Consider the following 22,535-nt stretch of genomic DNA (forward strand, 5'->3'; position numbering starts at 1 on the left):
AGGAAACTCACCACCTTCCAGGGAGACAATTATATTTTGGATGAATTTGAAAATGGCTGTCTCCGTGCTTCTGCCTCGAGTGAAGCCATGTTGCTTCTTGGACAGAACATTAAACTTCTTGAAGAAGTTCAGCAGACGATTCACCAGAATTTTTTCAAAAATCTTGGCAAATGATGTTATAAGACTAATCGGCCTGTAATTGGAGAGATCATTCAAATTCCCTTTCTTGTGGCAAGGTCTGACAATAGACTTTTTCAAAGCATCTGGAAAGATTCCAGACTTGAATGCACAATTCAGCATGAAACAAAGAGGCTTGACTATTAATGAAATGTGTTTCTTTACCACCGTCATTGGGACTTCATCATACCCAAATGATTTTTTGTTTTTCATCGTTCTGACAACAGATAAGATTTCGATTTCTAGAACTTCAAATAGACAAAAAGAATTGGCAGTTCTAGGTTTACTACAAGTCCTAATGTTGTGTCCGGTATCACTCGAAGTAGCATTCGACATATTAATAAAGAAGTCGTTGAATTGATCTGCTAGCATATTGAGATCACCATCAGGAAGTACTGAACTATGATCTGATTTATTCTTATTAGTAACTTCCCCAACAACCTTCCACGCAGTTTTAGATTTGTTATCAGCCTTATCTATGAGAGACGAATTAAAACTGCTTTTGTCGGCTGTCAAAGAAGCCTCATAAAGGCGCTTCACTATTTTATAATTTTTTTCAAGTTCTGGTTTGTATTTGGAGATAACAAACAGTACATCAAGTTGTTTTTTCAATGATTCCGATTTTGGGGAGGGCCGAATTTTCTTTTTTCAGGAGAAATCAATAGATTTCATCGAAAATGCCATTTGGAAACAGGTGGCAAACTTTTCTGTAAAAAACTCCCACATTTCATTCACATTGTGTTCCGGTATTTTATATAGGTCAGACCAGTCCACACCAACAAGTAACTTCTCGAATAGTTGATGATTATCTCCACCATATTGCCTAAAATTCCTCTTTCGACAGGGTATATTGGGATAGCTTCCACGAGAAAATGTAAATTTTTGGCCGGAGTGGTCAGCCAAGTGTTCCTCAATAACATCAGTAATTCCGTCTATATTTGAAATAATATTATTATCAACACAAGTTGCGCTATTTGGCGTTATTCTAGTGGGTTCAAGAGTGGACACGGCCAAGTCATATGTCTCCAAAATTGAGAAAAACATTTTCGAATCACGGTGTACAGATAATAAGTTCACATAAAAATCTCCAGCAATAATAAATTTCACATTTTCAGTTTGACATTTATCAAGTATCATCGTAAAACTTTCAAAGAAAATATCAACACGACTAGCAGGAAAAGTATTCGGCCTATAAACACAAATAATCAAATATTTTTCTGAGCCAAAAATAGCTTGTGTTGCACAGCATTCAAAAGAACCAGTTACATTAAGTTGCTTGAAATCTTTCCTATCATTGAACTTCGTACCCCTTTCCAAAAAAATGGCGCAACCACCATGTAGACCCTTATCTCTGCAGTGGAAGGAAGCCAGGACGTAACCTGGAGGAGTGTATACTGATAGTTCCTCTTCGGATTGCCAGTGTTCGGTTAGACATAGAATGTTTACATTATGGCTGGACAAAACATGTTGTAATTTGAAAAACGACGTATTGATTGACTGAATATTCTGATGCAGCAAACATAGTTGGGATTCTTTCTTTTTTACTTTATTGTGTTTAGGGGAGGTGTTCCCCTCCGAAAAAAATTTTTGAAATTGAACTCCCGCAGTACAACTCCGGTAGGCCATGCTTCCGGTTTGGACAACTCAGAGAACAAATCATCAGAAGGTATCCCCACGCTAAAGGCGGAATTGCAACCCTTAGTGATGAGTTTTTTTACCTCGAACTCCCTGCATTCAGTGGAATCCTGAAGAAAATCCATTATATCGTTCTCACTCACATCCTTACCACAAATTCTGCCGACGTATAACCATTTCTTTCTTGGTGCACCCTTGATCTTGGATTCAGGTGTGATCTGTTTTGACCCAATACAACTTATGGAAGGTTTTCGGTTTGTCTGTTTTTTCTTTACCACCGTGGTCCATTGAAATTCACTTTGTCGTGACGTGTTAGCATTTGACGTTTGCATATTTCTAATATTTTCCTGTTCATTGTTGGTAGGTCGGACAGTTTTAAACGATTGGAGACCCTTAGACTTAGAGGTACTCCTGATAAGATCACCAGTTACAGGGAGGGATGGAGAAACAACTTCCATTCTCATCGTGTTATTAGGATCATTAGTTACAGCTTCGGGAGGAATTTCATTTATTTCGTCGATTTTGATGACCGGCATTGAACCGTGAGACATATGTTCATGATAATCGGTTGAAGGTTTGTATTTATGTACCTTTTTATTTAACGGATCTTGTTTACTCTCGATATCATATTTTATTCTCCTCAGTAGAAGTGAATTATTCAATTTCAGGACTTCATTATTTTCCCTTGATGATTCCAATAACTGGGTTAAGTACTGAACTTTCATTTCCAGTATCCTTCGATCGGCAATATCTGATGTATACACAGTCGATTTATCAGCGTTTTTTGGTGTAATTTCGCTTGACTGGCAGCAGTTCATATGAAAATCATCAATGAATTTTACATTTTCCATTCTCTTGACACAAGATTTATGCATTATTTTATCGCAGAATACACAAATCACAACACTACATCGTTTTGAGCAGCATGAATAACTTTTTTCGATTTTTAGTCCATTATTATCAACAGAATTATACTTTTGAGAGCCCGCTTCCGAGACATCGTCACTCTCGTCCGCCATTCTCGAATATTCTTATCTTGCCTATTTTGGAGTGCATTTAGGAGATCAAGATAAATCTTGGGCCCCACATTTCATATGTAAAACATGTGTTGAACATTTGCGACAGTGGACAACTGGAAAGAGGAAGTGCCTAAAGTTTGGTGTACCAATGGTTTGGAGAGAACCGCGAAACCATCATGACGACTGCTATTTTTGTCTCGTTAATATTAAAGGCATAAATAGAAACAATAGACACAAATGGACATATCCTGATCTAGATTCTGCAAGAAGGCCTGCAGTGCATTCGGAAGAAATACCCGTTCCATCATTTAGCAGTCTACCCGAACTGACAGAAGATGATACAGAAACATCAACGTCTGACGAAGTTAAGAGAATTCAATCAGAAAACGACAGCGATTTTGAAGCAGATTTAGCAATTCCGCAGTGTTTTAATCAAGAAGAACTAAACGATCTTGTAAGAGACCTGAATCTCTCAAAGGAATCCGCTGAATTACTTGCATCCAGATTAAAAGAAAAAAAATCTACTTTGTCGAGGTTTTTATGTGATTAGTGACTTATGTAATTATGTATATTAAGTTTTTGCAATAAATACTTAAATCCATGTGTCTTTGTTTTTTTTAACTGTCAATAGTAATATTATATATAATAACAGTTATAACGTAAATTATATACACAATTTTTTCAGAAAATCTCAAAAACTAGATCTGATAGACAAAATCTGAGAACTTTTTCACATTCTGCATCCAAAAATTATTCAGGAATAGTTAAAAAATCGCAGGCGCCAAAATGTGTGTTGGCCTGTGTTATGATTATGGATGAGGTCAGAATATTTGAAACTTTTTGGGATTAATTATTTAATGAATATTGTAGCATCCACTTAAGTTAATTCATACTTATAACAGATATTTATATCAACATATTTCAGGTGAACCATTTTCTTGAATGGATAAATTTAGCATTAATTTTTGAAATATTGCCTAAAGGCATTTAGGTTCAAACCGAATGAAATGATAGTCTCTTTCTGAGAGATTTTTGTGGGGAAAAAGGAGACAGTCAATGTTTTTAGTATTGGTTTTAAGTTTTTTTTTCATTCAACTGGTATTAATGTTGATTATGCCTGAATTCCTTGGACAACAAGTACCTATATCCACCTTGAGGAATGCATCATTCCCTTAATGGTGTTGATAACGCATTTGAATGAATAACTTCCAGTATTCACTAAACTTTCATTACTTACGCAGCTACTCTGGTTATATGGAGGAACATTATTGGGTACTTTGAAAATATTATTATTTTTGTAAAAACCTGATGAAGCTTCACTGTAAGCGAAAGAATTGTTGTAAAATTATTAAAATATTTTGTGGAAGATGTCGTTCAATTTCATCTTATTCAAAATGAATTTCCATCAAGTAAAGACCGAATCAATCAAACCTTTGAAACTAATCACTAACCGGAATTCCTAAATTTTGTTACAAAATTCTTTGAAGTACCTATTTACATCTAAAACTCTTTTGAACAGTTTCCATCTGGTCATTTTCAGTTATTATCATACAGAGCCTTGGAAAACATCAAATTTTGAATTATGATGTGAAAAATGAATACTTCAGTATCTATTGACACACTACTTAATTGTGCAAAAAATAATTTGTAATATAAAGGGGAACAGACATCACTTGAAAAATTTTAAAATCAATGGGTTATAAATACGAAAGGTTGAGGGAACGCGAAATTTTATGTGACCAAAAGCATGTCGTTGCAGCCAAAATTACTTTCTAGCGAAATTTTTGCAATATGAATCTTTGGAATAAAATATCAGATTTGTGTTTCTTGACGATACTCGGATTTAATAGAATGATTCTTCTGTTCGTCAACGGCTTCAACATTAGGCCAAAAAAGATAACCAACATTAATTCCTCTCAAGCAACTGCATATTATTATGTGTCACTAAAGCAAATTTCACCCATTGCAAAAATGAATATATTTAAAGACTGATCTCTTGTACTTTCCATGCAAATAACTGGATAAGGAATCCCTTCAACCAGTTTGTATAAACGTTAATTATGTTAATCACATATTTTCGAATTAATTTTTTTGTAGAAAATACATGATTACTGAGACTTTTATATAGAATGTTCAAGATAGCGTTGAACTAGAACCAGAAATCTTCTGAAAAGCGTCAAAACCCCACATTTTTTTACTAAACAGAGTAGAATGTGTCAAATTTCTATGGCCAACCGAGTAATAAAATAAATGGGAATGCAGTATAGACATTTAAAATGACTCGATGAATATCAAAAATCAAGTTTCAACTTTGATTTATTGTCATCTTATTAATTTTAATATTATGTTATATATTTTATGTAGATTTTGTGAGAAAAAGAGATATATTTAAGAAAAATATATTTATAAAGTCATCAATATCATAGGACAATCTATATGTACAATCAATTCAAATATATTATTTACATATTTACAATTCCAATATAACGAGAAAATCTTCGTTTGTTCTTAAAAAAAAAATATTCATGAAACAATCAATATCACAGAATAATTAAAGTATAATTCAAATGTATTATTTACATATTTACCAACCAAATATCACGAAAAAATCTTCGTTTGTCAGCATATTTTTATGTGTATTAAATAGTTTAAGTGTATGTCCTTTGAATCTTCTCGATCAATTACCATTAGTTTTTCGGTGCTTTTTCTTTCCCTTTTTTCTGCGATTTGGAGTATTATTTGCGCACAAAGCAAGGGGAGAAGTAGTATATATAAAATCATGATGCCTGAATCTGACTTGCCTCGTTCGTTTCCCACATAATTCAGCCAATTCATAATGTGCTATTTCTTTTTGTTTATTCCCTTGCACAGCCCCTTCTAAAATATTTTTCATATAAAATGCCTTCTCCAATTTCTCTTCGAGAAGGCCTGAAGATTTTTTCTTCTTGCTTGAAGGGCATGACAAATTCTGCAGCCCTTTCTGCAGACTCTCATTATTTTCTATGAAGTTTCCTATAATCACTATTTTCCGCAAATCTTCCGTTTTCACAGTTTCCATTTTTTTTTGGGTGGATAAAACCAACCTTGTAAAATTGATGGAACTTTTTGGGTTGATGTTTCCGTTCTTTCTTGAGATTTTGATCGTCTGCAACAAAAACAAATATTAGAATATCATTATTTACAAAAATTTGATTATAACTGAACCATTACAAAAAATGTCAATATATTCAAACTATCACTATCAACAGTTCGATACTATTTACGGAATATTTCAATAAAATTTCAAATTTCTAGAAATAAAAAACCTAAGAAGAAAATTAGAATCAATGGGAATTTCCGAAATATTTCTAGAACATTTTGTCACTATCAGATGGGAAATATTAGTTGAATTCTACATCTATAGTTCTAGAAAAAAAACGCAGTAGAGATTTAATGTCAAATACAGTTCCTGGAATATATGTAAAAGTAATCCAATACTTTTATTTTATAGTTATTGATTCCTAGTAGGCACTATCGTTACCAAAGTTCTATTTTTAAGTTTTGTTTCTCATAATAATCGTTCATAATAAGTTTTTGAGAATATTGTCATATTGCTAATCTTATTCCACTTGGGTTTCTGACTTCTAAAACCGATTTTACTTCAGGTATGTATTCAATATGATTTTCCATAATTTTTCAATGTTTTTAATGACATGTTTTTTATTACTTCAGGTTAAAATCTGTTAAAAGTTTCAAGTGAGAATAAAGAATCTTATAAATCGGTATTAAAACTCAGAAACCTAAGTGGAATAAGATAAGCAATATGACAATATTCTCGATAACTTATTATGAAAAACAAAACTCAAAATTATAACTATGGAAACGATACTGCCCACTAGGAATTAATAACTATGAAATAAATGTATTAGATTCCTTCTAAATATATTTTATCCACTTGGTTACTTTCAAATCAAAATGTTTAGTCAAACTCTAAGACTAATTTCTCAATACTATGATAACTTGAATTGTTTTTAACTTACCATTTTCAGATACGCACCACACAACACAACACGCAACTTCAAATTCAACTGTTCAATCTCAATGGGACGTGCACTCTACTCTTCAAACTATCGGTATAAAATGAGAAACTTTCTTTTTTCTACCTGCCAGCTTTTTCTGAGTTACCCCTACTCTTCTATGATTGTCCGCTTAGTAGAGGAATCACTTGACAGATGCGCTTGCGTATCTTAATGTATTTGGTACCTAGTAAAACTTTACTATTATTTAGTTTCCATACTTATTGTTCCTTCGATTAAGTGCGAAGTTACTGGAGTAAAAATAACTTTTTTTCAAATTGGCGAAAAATTTATGGGTTTCTGGTTATGATTTATATATATATATATATATATTTTTTTTATTTTCGATTGTGATATTTAATATGAGGAGTTTCTGAAATAATAGAATACGATTGTTTTCAAAACGTTAGAAGCTTTTGATTTCCATCAATTGGCAAAATTGTATTAAAATTAGAACAATACCTTCTAATGAATCTGTTTTACAAGTAAATATTTGTTCTTATATTTCTTTTTGAATGAACTCATTGTATTTTAATAACTAGATTTCATATTTGTCTGTTGCATGATTACACAGGCTAACAAAATGAAAACAAAAAATTTGGTGCCGGAAATCTAACATCTGATTTTAGATATTTTTAATGTGCTGATTCCAAAAATGCCACCTGATTTTTCTATCAGCTCTATTTAATGAGATACACGTTACAGGTTAAATGGTATATTTTTTTCTGATAAAGGACAACAAATAAAGAGATAAACATGTACTTAATCGTCAAAATAGAAATTTCCCAGAATCTAATTAGCCAAATGGATACCTGGAATTGTCCCTGACCCAATGTTCCTATACTAGGAACTACTCAATACAATGCTCTTAATTACTTTTATACCTGTAATTGCCTATGACCCGATCCTTCTATACCTGCTTGGCTGTACTTGATTTAGTATATTACTTAGTTTTCCCAAGTGAAGTTGTGCTATCATTTTGTGTAAATTTTGGTCGTTTTGTAGTATCAAGACACTAAACTGAAACAATGGCTCTCCTATGAGACTATTGAATTGATAAAACGTAAGAGGAAATTCCATAAAAAGTGGAAAATATATCATAATATATCCGATCAGCTTGAATTTAGGACTCTACGCTCTAGATGCAAATATTCAGTCAAACAAGATTTCGAAAACTATAAAGATTCAATTGAGTCTGATTTGTTGAATAATCCAAAAAAATTCTTTGATTTTGTCTCTTCTAAGAATAAGTTTTCCACCTATCCTAACTCTATGTCGTTGAATGATGAAACCGCAACTGGAGCTCATGAAATAAGTAATCTCTTTGCTAAATTCTTCGAAAGTGTTTATGTACAATCGAACAGCAAAATTGATGATGATAGCGACCGGTACAGTCAATTCAGTACATGTAATCTAAGTCATAATACTTTAGCAAGAGATGATGTGGAGGCTGCGCTCAGAGGATTGAATGTTCGGAAAGGTTCAGAGCCGGATTTAATTCCTGGTTGCTTTGTTCAAGCTTGCAGTGTACAATTATCGTATCCTTTGACAATCATTTTTAACAAATCGCTGGAAAGTGGAGTTTTTCCGAACCGATGGAAGGTAGCCTCCATTACCCCCATATTTAAATCCGGCAGTAGAGATCAGATTGAGAACTACAGACCAATTAGCAAGCTGTGTATCTTCGAGAGGATATTCGAAACATTGATTTATCCACATTTGTTTCATTTGGTAAAAACTCAGATCATTCCTGAACAGCACGGTTTTGTTAAGGGTCGCTCAATAGAAACAAATTTGGTATCTTTCGTTGAGTATTTGCAGGAGAACCTTGATTGTGGAATTCAGGTGGACTGCATATATACTGATTTCAGCAAAGCCTTTGATAGGATAAGTACTCAAAAATTGTTTTCCAGACCGCTGGCGGTTGGGGTTTGCGGCTCGCTTCTTCGATGGTTTGAATCATATTTACTTAATCAGTTACAGTACGTTTTTATAGAAGGTTTTAAATCCAGGTATTTCATGTCAACTTCTGGTGTTCCTCAGGGTTCCCAATTAGGTCCCCTACTTTTCGTTATTTACATTAATAACATAATAAACTGTTTTAAAACCTGTCAAATCTTACTTTTTGCTGACGATCTAAAAATATTCTTCCGAATCGGAGGTGAGCACGATTGCCGGTTTCTGCAGGATGATTTAAATGCTTTCATGCGTTTTTGTGAGACAGGGGGTTTCTACTTGAACCTAGCAAAATGTCAGGTAATTTCCTATACTAGGAATTTAAATATCTTTTCATATCAGTACATGTTGCATGATGTCATCTTGAAGCGGTCATCACACGTGAGGGATCTGGGAGTAACATTTGACTCAAAGTTGAAATTTGATATACATGTTGATTGTGTTGTCACTTCATGCAATAGAATGCTAGGATTTATACTGAGGCAGAGTAGATGCTTCTCTAACTGCAGAGCAATAATCTATTTTGCTTATGTTTTCAATAAATTGAACTTCGCATCTATTGTATGGAATCCATGTTATTTGGTGTATATTAATCGTCTTGAAAAGGTTCAACGTAGATTCTTGAGATTTTTAGGATTTAAGTGTAATATGAATTTGAGTCGGGGGGATCCTGAAAATTACAATAGAAGATTGCGATATTTCAATATGATCAGACTTCAGGATCGCTGATGTATTGGTGACATCATATTTCTTCGGAAATTGATAAATGGGGACCTGGAAAGTATCTTCATCACCTCCAGACTGAATATTTACGCTCCAATAAGGAGGATTAGGCAATTTGACATCTTTCACATACCGAAGAGACAAACCAATAGCGCTATGAACTCTCCTGTTCATAGAATGCTCAGTCAATGTAACAGCTTTAAAGAAGTAATTGACCCATTTTTTCTCAGCACAATTTCTGTCAAGTCAAGGCTAAAGAGTTATTTTATCACATCTTACCATTGATCGCGGTATTCTGACTTTCGGCCCACATGGATGATGTATACTGTTGTGGTGATTTTTGCTTTTTTTTAAGGTACTTCTATATTTTTTTTAATCTAAATCGTGACCATTTTTTGGGTATTTAATTACCTGTATGTGTCCTGATTAACAACAATAAACAATAAACAATAAACAATAAACAATGGCATCCACAAGCAGACGTACCTGTGTAAATCATCCCGATGTTTTTTGTTATGTGTGTGGTGAATACACTTTGAAAGAGAGCAAAAAAACGATTTCTGACTTTGTGAAAAGAGCTTATCTTGCCTATTTTGGCGTGCATTTAGGAGATCAAGATAAATCTTGGGCCCCACATTTCATATGTAAAACATGTGTTGAACATTTGCGACAGTGGACAACTGGAAAAAGGAAGTGCCTAAAGTTTGGTGTACCAATGGTTTGGAGAGAACCGCGAAACCATCATGACGACTGCTTTTTTTGTCTCGTTAATATTAAAGGCATAAATAGAAACAATAGACACAAATGGACATATCCTGATCTAGATTCTGCAAGAAGGCCTGTAGTGCATTCGGAAGAAATACCCGTTCCATCATTTAGCAGTCTACCCGAACTGACAGAAGATGATACAGAAACATCAACGTCTGACGAAGTTAAAAGAATTCAATCAGAAAACGACAGCGATTTTGAAGCAGATTTAGCAACTCCGCAGTGTTTCAATCAAGAAGAACTAAACGATCTTATAAGAGACCTGAATCTCTCAAAGGAATCCCCTGAATTACTTGCATCCAGATTAAAAGACAATTAAGTTTTTGCAATAAATACTTAAATCCATGTGTCTTTGTTTTTTTTAACTGTCAATAGTAATATTATATATAATAACAGTTATAACGTAAATTATATACACAATTTTCTCAGAAAATCTCAAAAACTAGATCTGATAGACAAAATCTGAGAACTTTTTCACATTCTGCATCCAAAAATTACTCAGGAATAGTTAAAAAATCGCAGGCACCAAAATGTGTGTTGGCCTGTGTTATGATTATGGATGAGGTCAGAATATTTGAAACTTTTTGGGATTAATTATTTAATGAATATTGTAGCATCCACTCAAAGTTAATTCATACTTATAACAGATATTTTTATCAACATAATTCAGGTGAACCATTTTCTTGAATGGATAAATTTAGCATTAATTTTTGAAATATTGCCTACAGGCATTTAGGTTCAAGCCAAATGAAATGATAGTCTCTTTCTGAGAGATTTTTGTGGGGAAAAAGGAGACAGTCAATGTATTTAGTATTGGTTTTAAGTTTTTTCTTTCATTCAACTGGGTATTAATGTTGATTATGCCTGAATTCCTTGGACAACAAGTACCTATATCCACCTTGAGGAATGCATCATTCCCTTAATGGTGTTGATAACGCATTTGAATGAATAACTTCCAGTATTCACTAAACTTTCATTACTTACGCAGGTACTCTGGTTATATCAAATCAAATCAAATCAAACTTTATTAACAAGTTAAATAAATCAAATAGTTTTACAGGCAGTTATACTTACTACTAACAAACTACTCAATAACAGACATTATTTTTTCTTTTCCACTCTGTAAAATGAAGGAATTCAACCAGCCTAAGATGCTAATCTTGTGTGCTGATATGAAGTTCCCTAAAAACCTCCACCCATGAACGCAAAATGAAGAATAAAAAATGAAGCAACAATGAGAGCGAAGAGAGCACAGCGGGCGAGCAAAAACAGTACAATCTTAACAACAAAAATCAAAAGAAATCGCTGAAGTATTCCTGGTTCTGAAGTAAAAACTTTTTGGTTATGATTTTGAATTCTTTTGAGTCATACCGATTCTTTATCTCACTTGGTAGTTTATTAAATAATTTAGGACCCAAATAAGTCAAAAATCTCTGACATAGATCAGATGGCATTAAAGGCACCGGCAAGTTTTTTTGACAAGCATGTCTCGTGTTGTAAAATCGATTTACATATAGGCTTTGACCTTTAGTTATGTAATCCAAAACGACGTGCACATATAAATTTCTTACTCTCAGTATATTACAGTTCTCATAAAGGTTGATCGAAGGGTAGTTGAACGGTTTTCTGCATATGATTTTCAATATTAAGTTTTGGCAGGTCATTACTCTTTTAAAAACATTATTGTAGGCTCCCCCCCACACGGCAATGCAATATCTCAAATTTGATTCGACCAATGAATAATACACGATTTTGAGCATTTCATTATTCAATATTTCGCGCAATTGATAGAATTTATAAAAAATATTTCTGATTTTTTTATTCAAAAAGGCAAGGTGTTCGTCCCATCTGAGATTTTGATCAAGAAATATACCTAGATATTTCATTTTGTCTACTCTTTTGATTTGTGGGCAATTGCATGTGCTGTGTGTACAAAAAAAATTATGAATTTTTATTATGGTTTGTGATGGCTGATCAGCCATTGTAGCACTGAAAGTCATAAAAAAGGTCTTGGTAAAGTTTAAGGCCAGGAGGCCATCACTTAACCACGTGTAGACTGCACTGACACCCCTCTCCGCCCGCTCATACACCTCGTCCCAAGAATTACCCGAAAACAACAGAGCTGTGTCATCAGCATACGATATAACACGACATTCTTCGAAGATTTCACCTATGTTATTTATATAGATAAGAAAGGGGAGGGGGCCCAGAACTGTACCTTGAGGCACACCTGTATTTATTATCTGCATTTCACTAATTACATCATTAATTTTAACACACTGACTTCTTTCTGATAAATAGTTAATTAGTAAATTCAGTGGCCCTCCCCTTATTCCTACTTCCTCAAGTCTGTCGAAAAGCAACTCATGTGAGACTGTATCGAAAGCCTTAGTTAGATCAAGGAATACTGCCAGATTTTTTTTCTCATTTCTTAAATTGGAATGTATTTCACTTACAAGTTCTAATATCGCATCCTCGGTATTTTTACCCTTTCGGAAACCAAACTGTTTGTTATAAAGTAAGTGGTTGCTTTCCAGAAAATTCGTGATTTTTTCTTTTAAGCATTTTTCGAAAACTTTCGCGAAGCAAGAGATGACTGATATTGGACGATAGTTATTCAACTCACATTTACTTCCCGATTTGAATACAGGGGTGACAAGTGATGTCTTCCAGCCAGATTGAATTGTTGAGGTAGCAAAAGATAAATTTATTATATGAAGCAGAGGTTCTAAAATGCTGTTATGGATGTTTTTAATCATTATTGATGTAATTCCGTCTTTTCCGGGGGCCGAGTGATTTTTCAACGTATTGATGTGTATAATCAATTCATTGCGAGTAACCGGACTCAAAAAGAACGAGTTCATCTTCCTTTTTTTTTCTATACTGAATGCCCGAATTCCCCATTAAACCAGATTGTATTGTCTTACCTATGTTGATAAAGAAGTCATTGAATTCATTACTTACCTCTCTTTCATCTGTTATGTGGGAGTGATTTACTTTCAAATTGAAATTTCGAATTTTTTCCTTTTCTGGTGAGTTAGTTGCATCATTAATCAAATTCCAGATTTGTTTATAGTTATTTTTTGACTCAATAATTCTATATTTATAATATTCATTTTTTGCTGACTTTATAACCTTATTCAAGAGATTTCTAAAACGTTTGTATTCAAGAATTTCTGAAGCGTCATTCGAGGAGTTACGAATAAGTCTTTTCTTCATTGCATCTCTGTGTTTTATTGAGTTTAAAATTCCCTCAGTAATCCATGGTTTTCTCTTATGGTTTTTGCTCGATATAACAATGGTCTCTGTGTTCCTATCAATATATTTTCTCAGATTTTCTATAAAAAATGTAGGGGAAAGTGGGGGAATTGGGAACACTTAATTTCAAACGCTGAAAAATTATACAAAAAATAACTAAAAGTATTAAACTTCCATTGAAGAATGAACTTTGCTCATTTATGTACTAATCGGAAACAAAAAACTATAAAAAATCAACGTTTCCTAAAAAATATCAACGAAATCAAAAAATACTGTCGTTTCTATTTACCCGACACCCTATGGGGTAATTGTGAACAATCCTGGAGCAAATGAAAATAATTAGAAGTGGCACATATAACACAAGTATCCACGTCTTGTTTCTCTTGCAGTACATTTTTCATGTGCCCCTAGTTTGCAGGTATCTCATATGATCCAATCTTCCATTGGTGCGGCTTCATACCTTACATAGCAAATTATGCAGAAAAATTCTTCTTCTGTGTGACCTGGGTTGAATTTCTCAGTCCTTTGCTTTTGGCGTGCCTTTTTGTACGCTTTTTATGTTGGTTTTAGGTTCTTTATGTCATATTTTTCCTTCTTAACATTTCTCTGTAGGTATTTGCCTTCTTTGCTTTTCTTCGTGTTGATTTTTCATTAGTGAACTTGATAATATCTTGAATTCATTTTATTTCAATTTTCGGAACAGAGTATTTAGTTCAAGCTTAGCCTAAGTGAGCTTTTTGTTTCTTAAATCTTCGAAAACACAGGAGGTATATTCAATTTTATATTTAGTTTCGGTCTTCTTTGTATAATTTCTTGGCATCTAGATAGAACACATTTCAACGTTAATATATTCGTTAACCATCAACCAGAGCAGCACAGAAGTAATCGGGAATACAAGGGATATAAGGAACGTTCCCAATTACCCACCTGACATCGTTCCTAATTACCCCAAGTTATCAAAAGAATTAAAAATGGCTGGCATTCACTTACCCATTTTCTTTAAACTTCAAATCACGTAGGTTTTGGAAAAACATAGTACCAGTATGGAATCAACAAAATATGGCCCCTCTAAACTTCAAAATAAGATAGTTTTAATTATTATTAACACACGAAAAAATTATAGTTGAAATGCGGAATCCATTCATCGACTCACTCTTACAGGAAATATGCAACTTATCGCTGCAACTTTTGAGTAAGCCCTGAGAATCGCCAGATGCATCCGTTGAAAATGTTGAGGACAGTGTCGCACATGAGGAAGTATTTTTTATCTATCTGTTCCCAATTACCCGCCGTTCCCAATTACCCCACTCTCCCCTATATGCCACTTCAACATCGGTATTATTTTCTAGAATTTCGTTCCAGTTTTCATTTTCTAATTCTCTTTTCAAATTAACATAGTATTTTATTTAACTTAACCTGCTTGTTAGGAATTGAGCGCGCGCTACCCGGTAAATTGATACTCAAAATAGTAAAATAATGGTCAGTTAGCGAACTTTGAATCACCGCCGATATCATCTGGTGTTTGATTTTGTCTAAATTTTTAACGAAAATGTGGTCGATACATGTGGAAGAACTAGCGGTCACCCTTGTAGGTTTGTTTATACATTGAATAAAACCATTGACTGCCATAATATTCAAGTAATTTGCAACAGAGAGCTCTGTCTCATCTAATATATCTATATTATAATCTCCAACCATTATTTCAACTTCACTGTTCAACCCGTAATTTAACAACATATTTTCCATCTCATGCAGAAAGCCATCCAACCTTGTAGGTGGCGGTCTATAAACACCAGTAATTCCAAAACGTTCATTATTCACTGTAAACGCACATCTGATTACATTTATTTCAGTTAATTCAATCACATTTGATGAAGCATTAAAGGACTTTCTAATATAAATTATACAGCCGTCATTTCTATTGAACTTAGAATTGTTGTACAATATATCGAAATCAGGCAATCGAAATATATCCACGTTATTAAGTTGAAAAGTTTCGGACAAAACCAATACATCTATCTCATCAAGATTCATCGCGTGCAAATATACCAACAGTTCGTCAAAATTCTTATGGAGACTACGAATATTCAAATGAACAATGTTCAACCTATTTGGACCTTCAAAAATCGTACGTACCTCTACCAAATCATCAATCTCTCTCGCGTCCAGCCCACTGTACTCTCCAAGCTCATCACTAAAATCCAAAAAAGCAGAAATTTTACTGAAAAGTACGTCGGCAGCGTCGCCGCATCACTCCAAATTATTTATCTTTAATAGATACTGAACTACAATTTAAAAAGATTATGGGAAAAACAAAATCAAAACATTCAAAACCTAACTCATTCAATCAAGTTTTTCATTGATTTAACATCAGGTATCTTGTGGACTTTCTCGTTTATCTTCACATAAATATTTCCATATCTAGTGAAAACACTTTGTTTGTAAGTCAATTCCTGTGCCGAACGGTATAGTATTAGACGATTCTTCGTCAAATCTTCCGCAATGCCCACCTTTGTTCCTTTCAATTTATAAACATTCTTCAAAACTAATTTTTTCGCTGCATATTGCTGAAATTTTATGATCACTGGCCGTGGTTTCTCACTGACCTTGCCGACCCTGTAGCATGTAGCGATGTTTTCTTGAGGTATTTTGATGTTCATTTTATCCTTACAAAGTTGGATGAAAATTTCCCTTGTATCTCGATCCTGTTCTTCCGGCAAGTTGTAAACACATATATTGTTTACCTTCTCGTTCTGCTGAACTTTGTCCATTTTCTCTTCAAGAATCCTTATCGCATCGGTATGTTTATCAACAGTTTTTTGGAAGGTAGCTAGTTTTTCCTCGACCTTGGCTAGTAAATTACCAATGAATTCTTCATCGCAGAGCAGTTCTCGAAGCGAATCTTTTATAGCATTTTTAATGTCACCTGTTGTTTTTGGAGGCATACTGAATTTCACAAAATCTTGATGGTATGCTTAATTAAAACAATTATTTCTTATTTTGTATATTCAGTTTATAGGGAGCGATACGAAGGCACGTCTCATACGTTGCGCATCTGGACTGTGAATATGGAGGAACATTATTGGGTACTTTGAAAATATTATTATTTTTGTAAAAACCTGATGAAGCTTCACTGTAAGCGAAACAATAGTTGTAAATTATTAAAATATTTTGTGGAAAATGTCGTTTAATTTCATCTAATTCAAAATGAATTTCCATCAAGTAAAGACCGAATCAATCAAACCTTTGAAACTAATCACTAATCGGAATTCCTAAATTTTGTTACAAAATTCTTTGATGTACCTATTTACATCTAAAACTCTTTTGAACAGTTTCCATCTGGTCATTTTCAGTTCTTATCATACAGAGCCTTGGAAAACATCAAATTTTGAATTATGATTTGAAAAATGAATACTTCAGTATCTATTGACACACTACTTAATTGTGCAAAAAATAATTTGTAATATAAAGGGGAACAGACATCACTTGAAAAATTTTAAAATCAATGGGTTATAAATACGGAAGGTTGAGGGAACGCAAAATTTTATGTGACCAAAAGCATGTCGTTGCAGCCAAAATTACTTTCCAGCGAAATTTTTGCAATATGAATCTTTGGAATAAAATATCAGATTTGTGTTTCTTGACGATACTCGGATTTAATAGAATGATTCTTCTGTTCGTCAACGGCTTCAACATTAGGCCAAAAAAGATAACCAACATTAATTCCTTTCAAGCAACTGCGTATTTTTATGTGTCACTAAAGCAAATTTCACCCATTGCAAAAATGAATATATTTAAAGACTGATCTCCTTTACTTTCCATGCAAATAACTGGATAAGGAATCCCTTCAACCAGTTTGTATAAACGTTAATTATGTTAATCACATATTTTCGAATCATTTTATTTGTAGAAAATACATGATTACTGAGACTTTTATATAGAATGTTCAAGATAGCGCTGAACTAGAACCAGAAATCTTCTGAAAAGCGTCAAAACCCCACATTTTTCTACTAAACAGAGTAGAATGTGTCAAATTTCTATGGCTAACCGAGTGATAAAATAAATGTGAATGCAGTTTAGACATTTAACATGACTCGATGGATATCAAAAATAAAGTTTCAACTTTGATTTATTGTCATCTTATTAATTTTAATATTATGTTATATATTTTATGTAGATTTTGTGGGAAAAAGAGATAAATTTAAGAAAAATATATTTATAAAGTCATCAATATCATAGGACAATCTATATGTACAATCAATTCAAAGATATTATTTACATATTTACAATTCCAATATAACGAGAAAAGCTTCGTTTGTTCTTAAAAAAAAAATTATTCATAAAACCATCAATATCACAGAATAATTAATGTATAATTCAAATGTATTATTTACATATTTACCATCCAAATATCACGAAAAAATCTTCGTTTGTCAGCATATTTTTATGTGTATTAAATAGTTTAAGTGTATGTCCTTTGAATCTTCTCGATCAATTACCATTAGTTTTTCGGTGCTTTTTCTTTCACTTTTTTCTGCGATTTGGAGTATTATTTGCGCACACAGCAAGGGGAGAAGAAGTATATATAAAATCATGATGCCTGAATCTGACTTGCCTCGTTCGTTTCTCACATAATTCAGCCAATTCATTATGTGCTATTTTTTTTTGTTTATTCCCTTGCACAGCCCCTTCTAAAATATTTTTCATATAAAATGCCTTCTCCAATTTCTCTTCGAGAAGGCCTGAAGATTTTTTCTTCTTGCTTGGTGGGCATGACAAATTCTGCAGCCCTTTCTGCAGACTCTCATTATTTTCTATGAAGTTTCCTATAATCACTATTTTCCGCAAATCTTCCGTTTTAACAGTTTCCATTTTTTCTTGGGTGGATATGACCAACCTTGTAAAATTGATGGAACTTTTTGGGTTGATGTTTCCGTTCTTTCTTGAGATTTTGATCGTCTGCAACAAAAACAAATATTAGAATATCATTATTTACAAAAATTTGATTATAACTGAACCATTACAAAAAATGTCAATACATTCAAACTATCACTATCAACAGTTCGATACTATTTACGGAATATTTCAATAAAATTTCAAATTTCTAGAAATAAAAAACATAAGAAGAAAATTAGAATCAATGGGAAATATTAGTTAAATTCTACATCTATAGTTCTAGAAAAAAAACGCAGTAGAGATTTAATGTCAAATACAGTTCCTGGAATATATGTAAAAGTAATCCAATACTTTTATTTTATAGTTATTGATTCCTAGTAGGCACTATCGTTACCAAAGTTCTATTTTTAAGTTTTGTTTCTCATAATAATCGTTCATAATAAGTTTTTGAGAATATTGTCATATTGCTAATCTTATTCCACTTGGGTTTCTGACTTCTAATACCGATTTTACTTCAGGTATGTATTCAATATGATTTTCCATAATTTTTCAATGTTTTTAATGACATGTTTTTTATTACTTCCGGTTAAAATCTGTTAAAAGTTTCAAGTGAGAATAAAGAATCTTATAAATCGGTATTAATACTCAGAAACCCAAGTGGAATAAGATAAGCAATATCACAATATTCTCGATAACTTATTATGAAAAACAAAACTCAAAATTATAACTATGGAAACGATACTGCCCACTAGGAATTAATAACTATAAAATAAATGTATTAGATTCCTTCTAAATATATTTTATCCACTTGGTTACTTTCAAATCAAAATGTTTAGTCAAACTCTAAGACTAATTTCTCAATACTATGATAACTTGAATTGAATTTAACTTACCATTTTCAGATACGCACCACACAACACAACACGCAACTTCAAATTCAACTGTTCAATCTCAATGGGACGTGCACTCTACTCTTCAAACTATCGGTATAAAATGAGAAACTTTCTTTTTTCTACCTGCCAGCTTTTTCTGAGTTACCCCTACTCTTCTATGATTGTCCGCTTAGTAGAGGAATCACTTGACAGATGCGCTTGCGTATCTTAATGTATTTGGTACCTAGTAAAACTTTACTATTATTTAGTTTCCATACTTATTGTTCCTTTGATTAAGTGCGAAGTTACTGGAGTAAAAATAACTTTTTTTCAAATTGGCGAAAAATTTATGGGTTTCTGGTTATGATTTATATATATATATATATATATATTTTATTTTCGATTGTGATATTTAATATGAGGAGTTTCTGAAATAATAGAATACGATTGTTTTCAAAACGTTAGAAGCTTTTGATTTCCATCAATTGGCAGAATTGTATTAAAATTAGAACAATACCTTCTAATGAATCTGTTTTACAAGTAAATATTTGTTCTTATATTTCTTTTTGAATGAACTCATTGTATTTTAATAACTAGATTTCATATTTGTCTGTTGCATGATTACACAGGCTAACAAAATGAAAAAAAAAAATTGGTGCCGGAAATCTAACATCTGATTTTAGATATTTTTAATGTGCTGATTCCAAAAATGCCACCAGATTTTTTCTATCAGCTCTATTTTATGAGATACATGTTACAGGTTAAATGGTATATTTTTTTCTGATAAAGGACAACAAATAAAGAGATAAACATGTAATTAATCGTCAAAATAGAAATTTCCCAGAATCTAATTAGCCAAATGGATACCTGGAATTGTCCCTGACCCAATGTTCCTATACTAGGAACTACTCAATACAATGCTCTTAATTACTTTTATACCTATAATTGCCTATGACCCGATCCTTCTATACCTGCTTGGCTGTACTTGATTTAGTATATTACTTAGTTTTCCCAAGTGGAGTTGTGCTATCATTTTGTGTAAATTTTGTAGTATCAAGACACTAAACTGAAACAATGGCTCTCCTATGAGACTATTGAATTGATAAAACGTAAGAGGAAATTCCATAAAAAGTGGAAAATATATCATAATATATCCGATCAGCTTGAATTTAGGACTCTACGCTCTAGATGCAAATATTCAGTCAAACAAGATTTCGAAAACTATAAAGATTCAATTGAGTCTGATTTGTTGAATAATCCAAAAAAATTCTTTGATTTTGTCTCTTCTAAGAATAAGTTTTCCACCTCTCCTAACTCTATGTCGTTGAATGATGAAACCGCAACTGGAGCTCATGAAATAAGTAATCTCTTTGCTAAATTCTTCGAAAGTGTTTATGTACAATCGAACAGCAAAATTGATGATGATAGCGACCGGTACAGTCAATTCAGTACATGTAATCTAAGTCATATTACTTTAGCAAGAGATGATGTGGAGGCTGCGCTCAGAGGATTGAATGTTTGGAAAGGTTCAGAGCCGGATTTAATTCCTGGTTGCTTTGTTCAAGCTTGCAGTGTACAATTATCGTATCCTTTGACAATCATTTTTAACAAATCGCTGGAAAGTGGAGTTTTCCCGAACCGATGGAAGGTAGCCTCCATTACCCCAATATTTAAATCCGGCAGTAGAGATCAGATTGAGAACTACAGACCAATTAGCAAGCTGTGTATCTTCGAGAGGATATTCGAAACATTGATTTATCCACATTTGTTTCATTTGGTAAAAACTCAGATCATTCCTGAACAGCACGGTTTTGTTAAGGGTCGCTCAATAGAAACAAATTTGGTATCTTTCGTTGAGTATTTGCAGGAGAACCTTGATTGTGGAATTCAGGTGGACTGCATATATACTGATTTCAGCAAAGCCTTTGATAGGATAAGTACTCAAAAATTGGTTTCCAGACCGCTGGCGGTTGGGTTTTGCGGCTCGCTTCTTAGATGGTTTGAATCATATTTACTTAATCGGTCACAGTACGTTTTTATAGAAGGTTTTAAATCCAGGTATTTCATGTCAACTTCTGGTGTTCCTCAGGGTTCCCAATTAGGTCCCCTACTTTTCGTTATTTACATTAATAACATAATAAACTGTCTTGAAACCTGTCAAATCTTACTTTTTGCTGACGATCTAAAAATATTCTTCCGAATCAGAGGTGAGCACGACTGCCGGTTTCTGCAGGATGATTTAAATGCTCTTATGCGTTTTTGTGAGACAGGGGGTCTCTACTTGAACCTAGCAAAATGTCAGGTAATTTCCCATACTAGGAATTTAAATATCTTTTCATATCAGTACATGTTGCATGATGTCATCTTGAAGCGGTCATCACACGTGAGGGATCTGGGAGTAACATTTGACTCAAAGTTGAAATTTGATATACATGTTGATTGTGTTGTCACTTCATGCAATAGAATGCTAGGATTTATACTGAGGCAGAGTAGATGCTTCTCTAACTGCAGAGCAATAATCTATTTTGCTTATGTTTTCAATAAATTGAACTTCGCATCTATTGTATGGAATCCATGTTATTTGGTGTATATTAATCGTCTTGAAAAGGTTCAACGTAGATTCTTGAGATTTTTAGGATTTAAGTGTAATATGAATTTGAGTCGGGGGATCCTGAAAATTACAGTAGAAGATTGCGATATTTCAATATGATCAGACTTCAGGATCGCTGATGTATTGGTGACATCATATTTCTTCGGAAATTGATAAATGGGGACCTGGAAAGTATCTTCATCACCTCCAGACTGAATATTTACGCTCCAATAAGGAGGATTAGGCAATTTGACATCTTTCACATACCGAAGAGACAAACCAATAGCGCTATGAACTCTCCTGTTCATAGAATGCTCAGTCAATGAAACAGCTTCAAAGAAGTAATTGACCCATTTTTTCTCAGCACAATTTCTGTCAAGTCAAGGCTAAAGAGTTATTTCATCACATCTTACCATTGATCGTGGTATTCTGACTTTCGGCCCACATGGATGATGTATACTGTTGTAGTGGTTTTTGCTTTTTTTTAAGGTACTTCTATTTTTTTTTAATCTAAATCGTGACCATTTTTTGGGTATTCAATTACCTGTATGTGTCCTGATTAACAACAATAAACAATAAACAATAA

The 22,535-nt window shown here is 33.1% G+C and overlaps 1 protein-coding gene across 1 annotated transcript; it reads right to left on the reverse strand.

The window, feature by feature from the left end:
• Positions 1-15,546: 15,546 nt before the first annotated feature.
• Positions 15,547-16,638, reverse strand: LOC123312343 (protein unc-13 homolog C-like). The gene is made up of 2 exons (XM_044896720.1): positions 15,931-16,638; positions 15,547-15,785 (listed from the first exon to the last, which is right to left on the reverse strand). Exon 1 carries the CDS (start codon positions 16,534-16,536, stop codon positions 15,931-15,933), a length of 606 nt encoding a protein of 201 aa, XP_044752655.1. The 5' UTR covers positions 16,537-16,638; the 3' UTR covers positions 15,547-15,785.
• Positions 16,639-22,535: the final 5,897 nt, after the last annotated feature.

This window comes from Coccinella septempunctata, chromosome 4, assembly GCF_907165205.1.
Source record: "Coccinella septempunctata chromosome 4, icCocSept1.1, whole genome shotgun sequence".
Lineage (NCBI taxonomy): Eukaryota > Metazoa > Arthropoda > Insecta > Coleoptera > Coccinellidae > Coccinella > Coccinella septempunctata.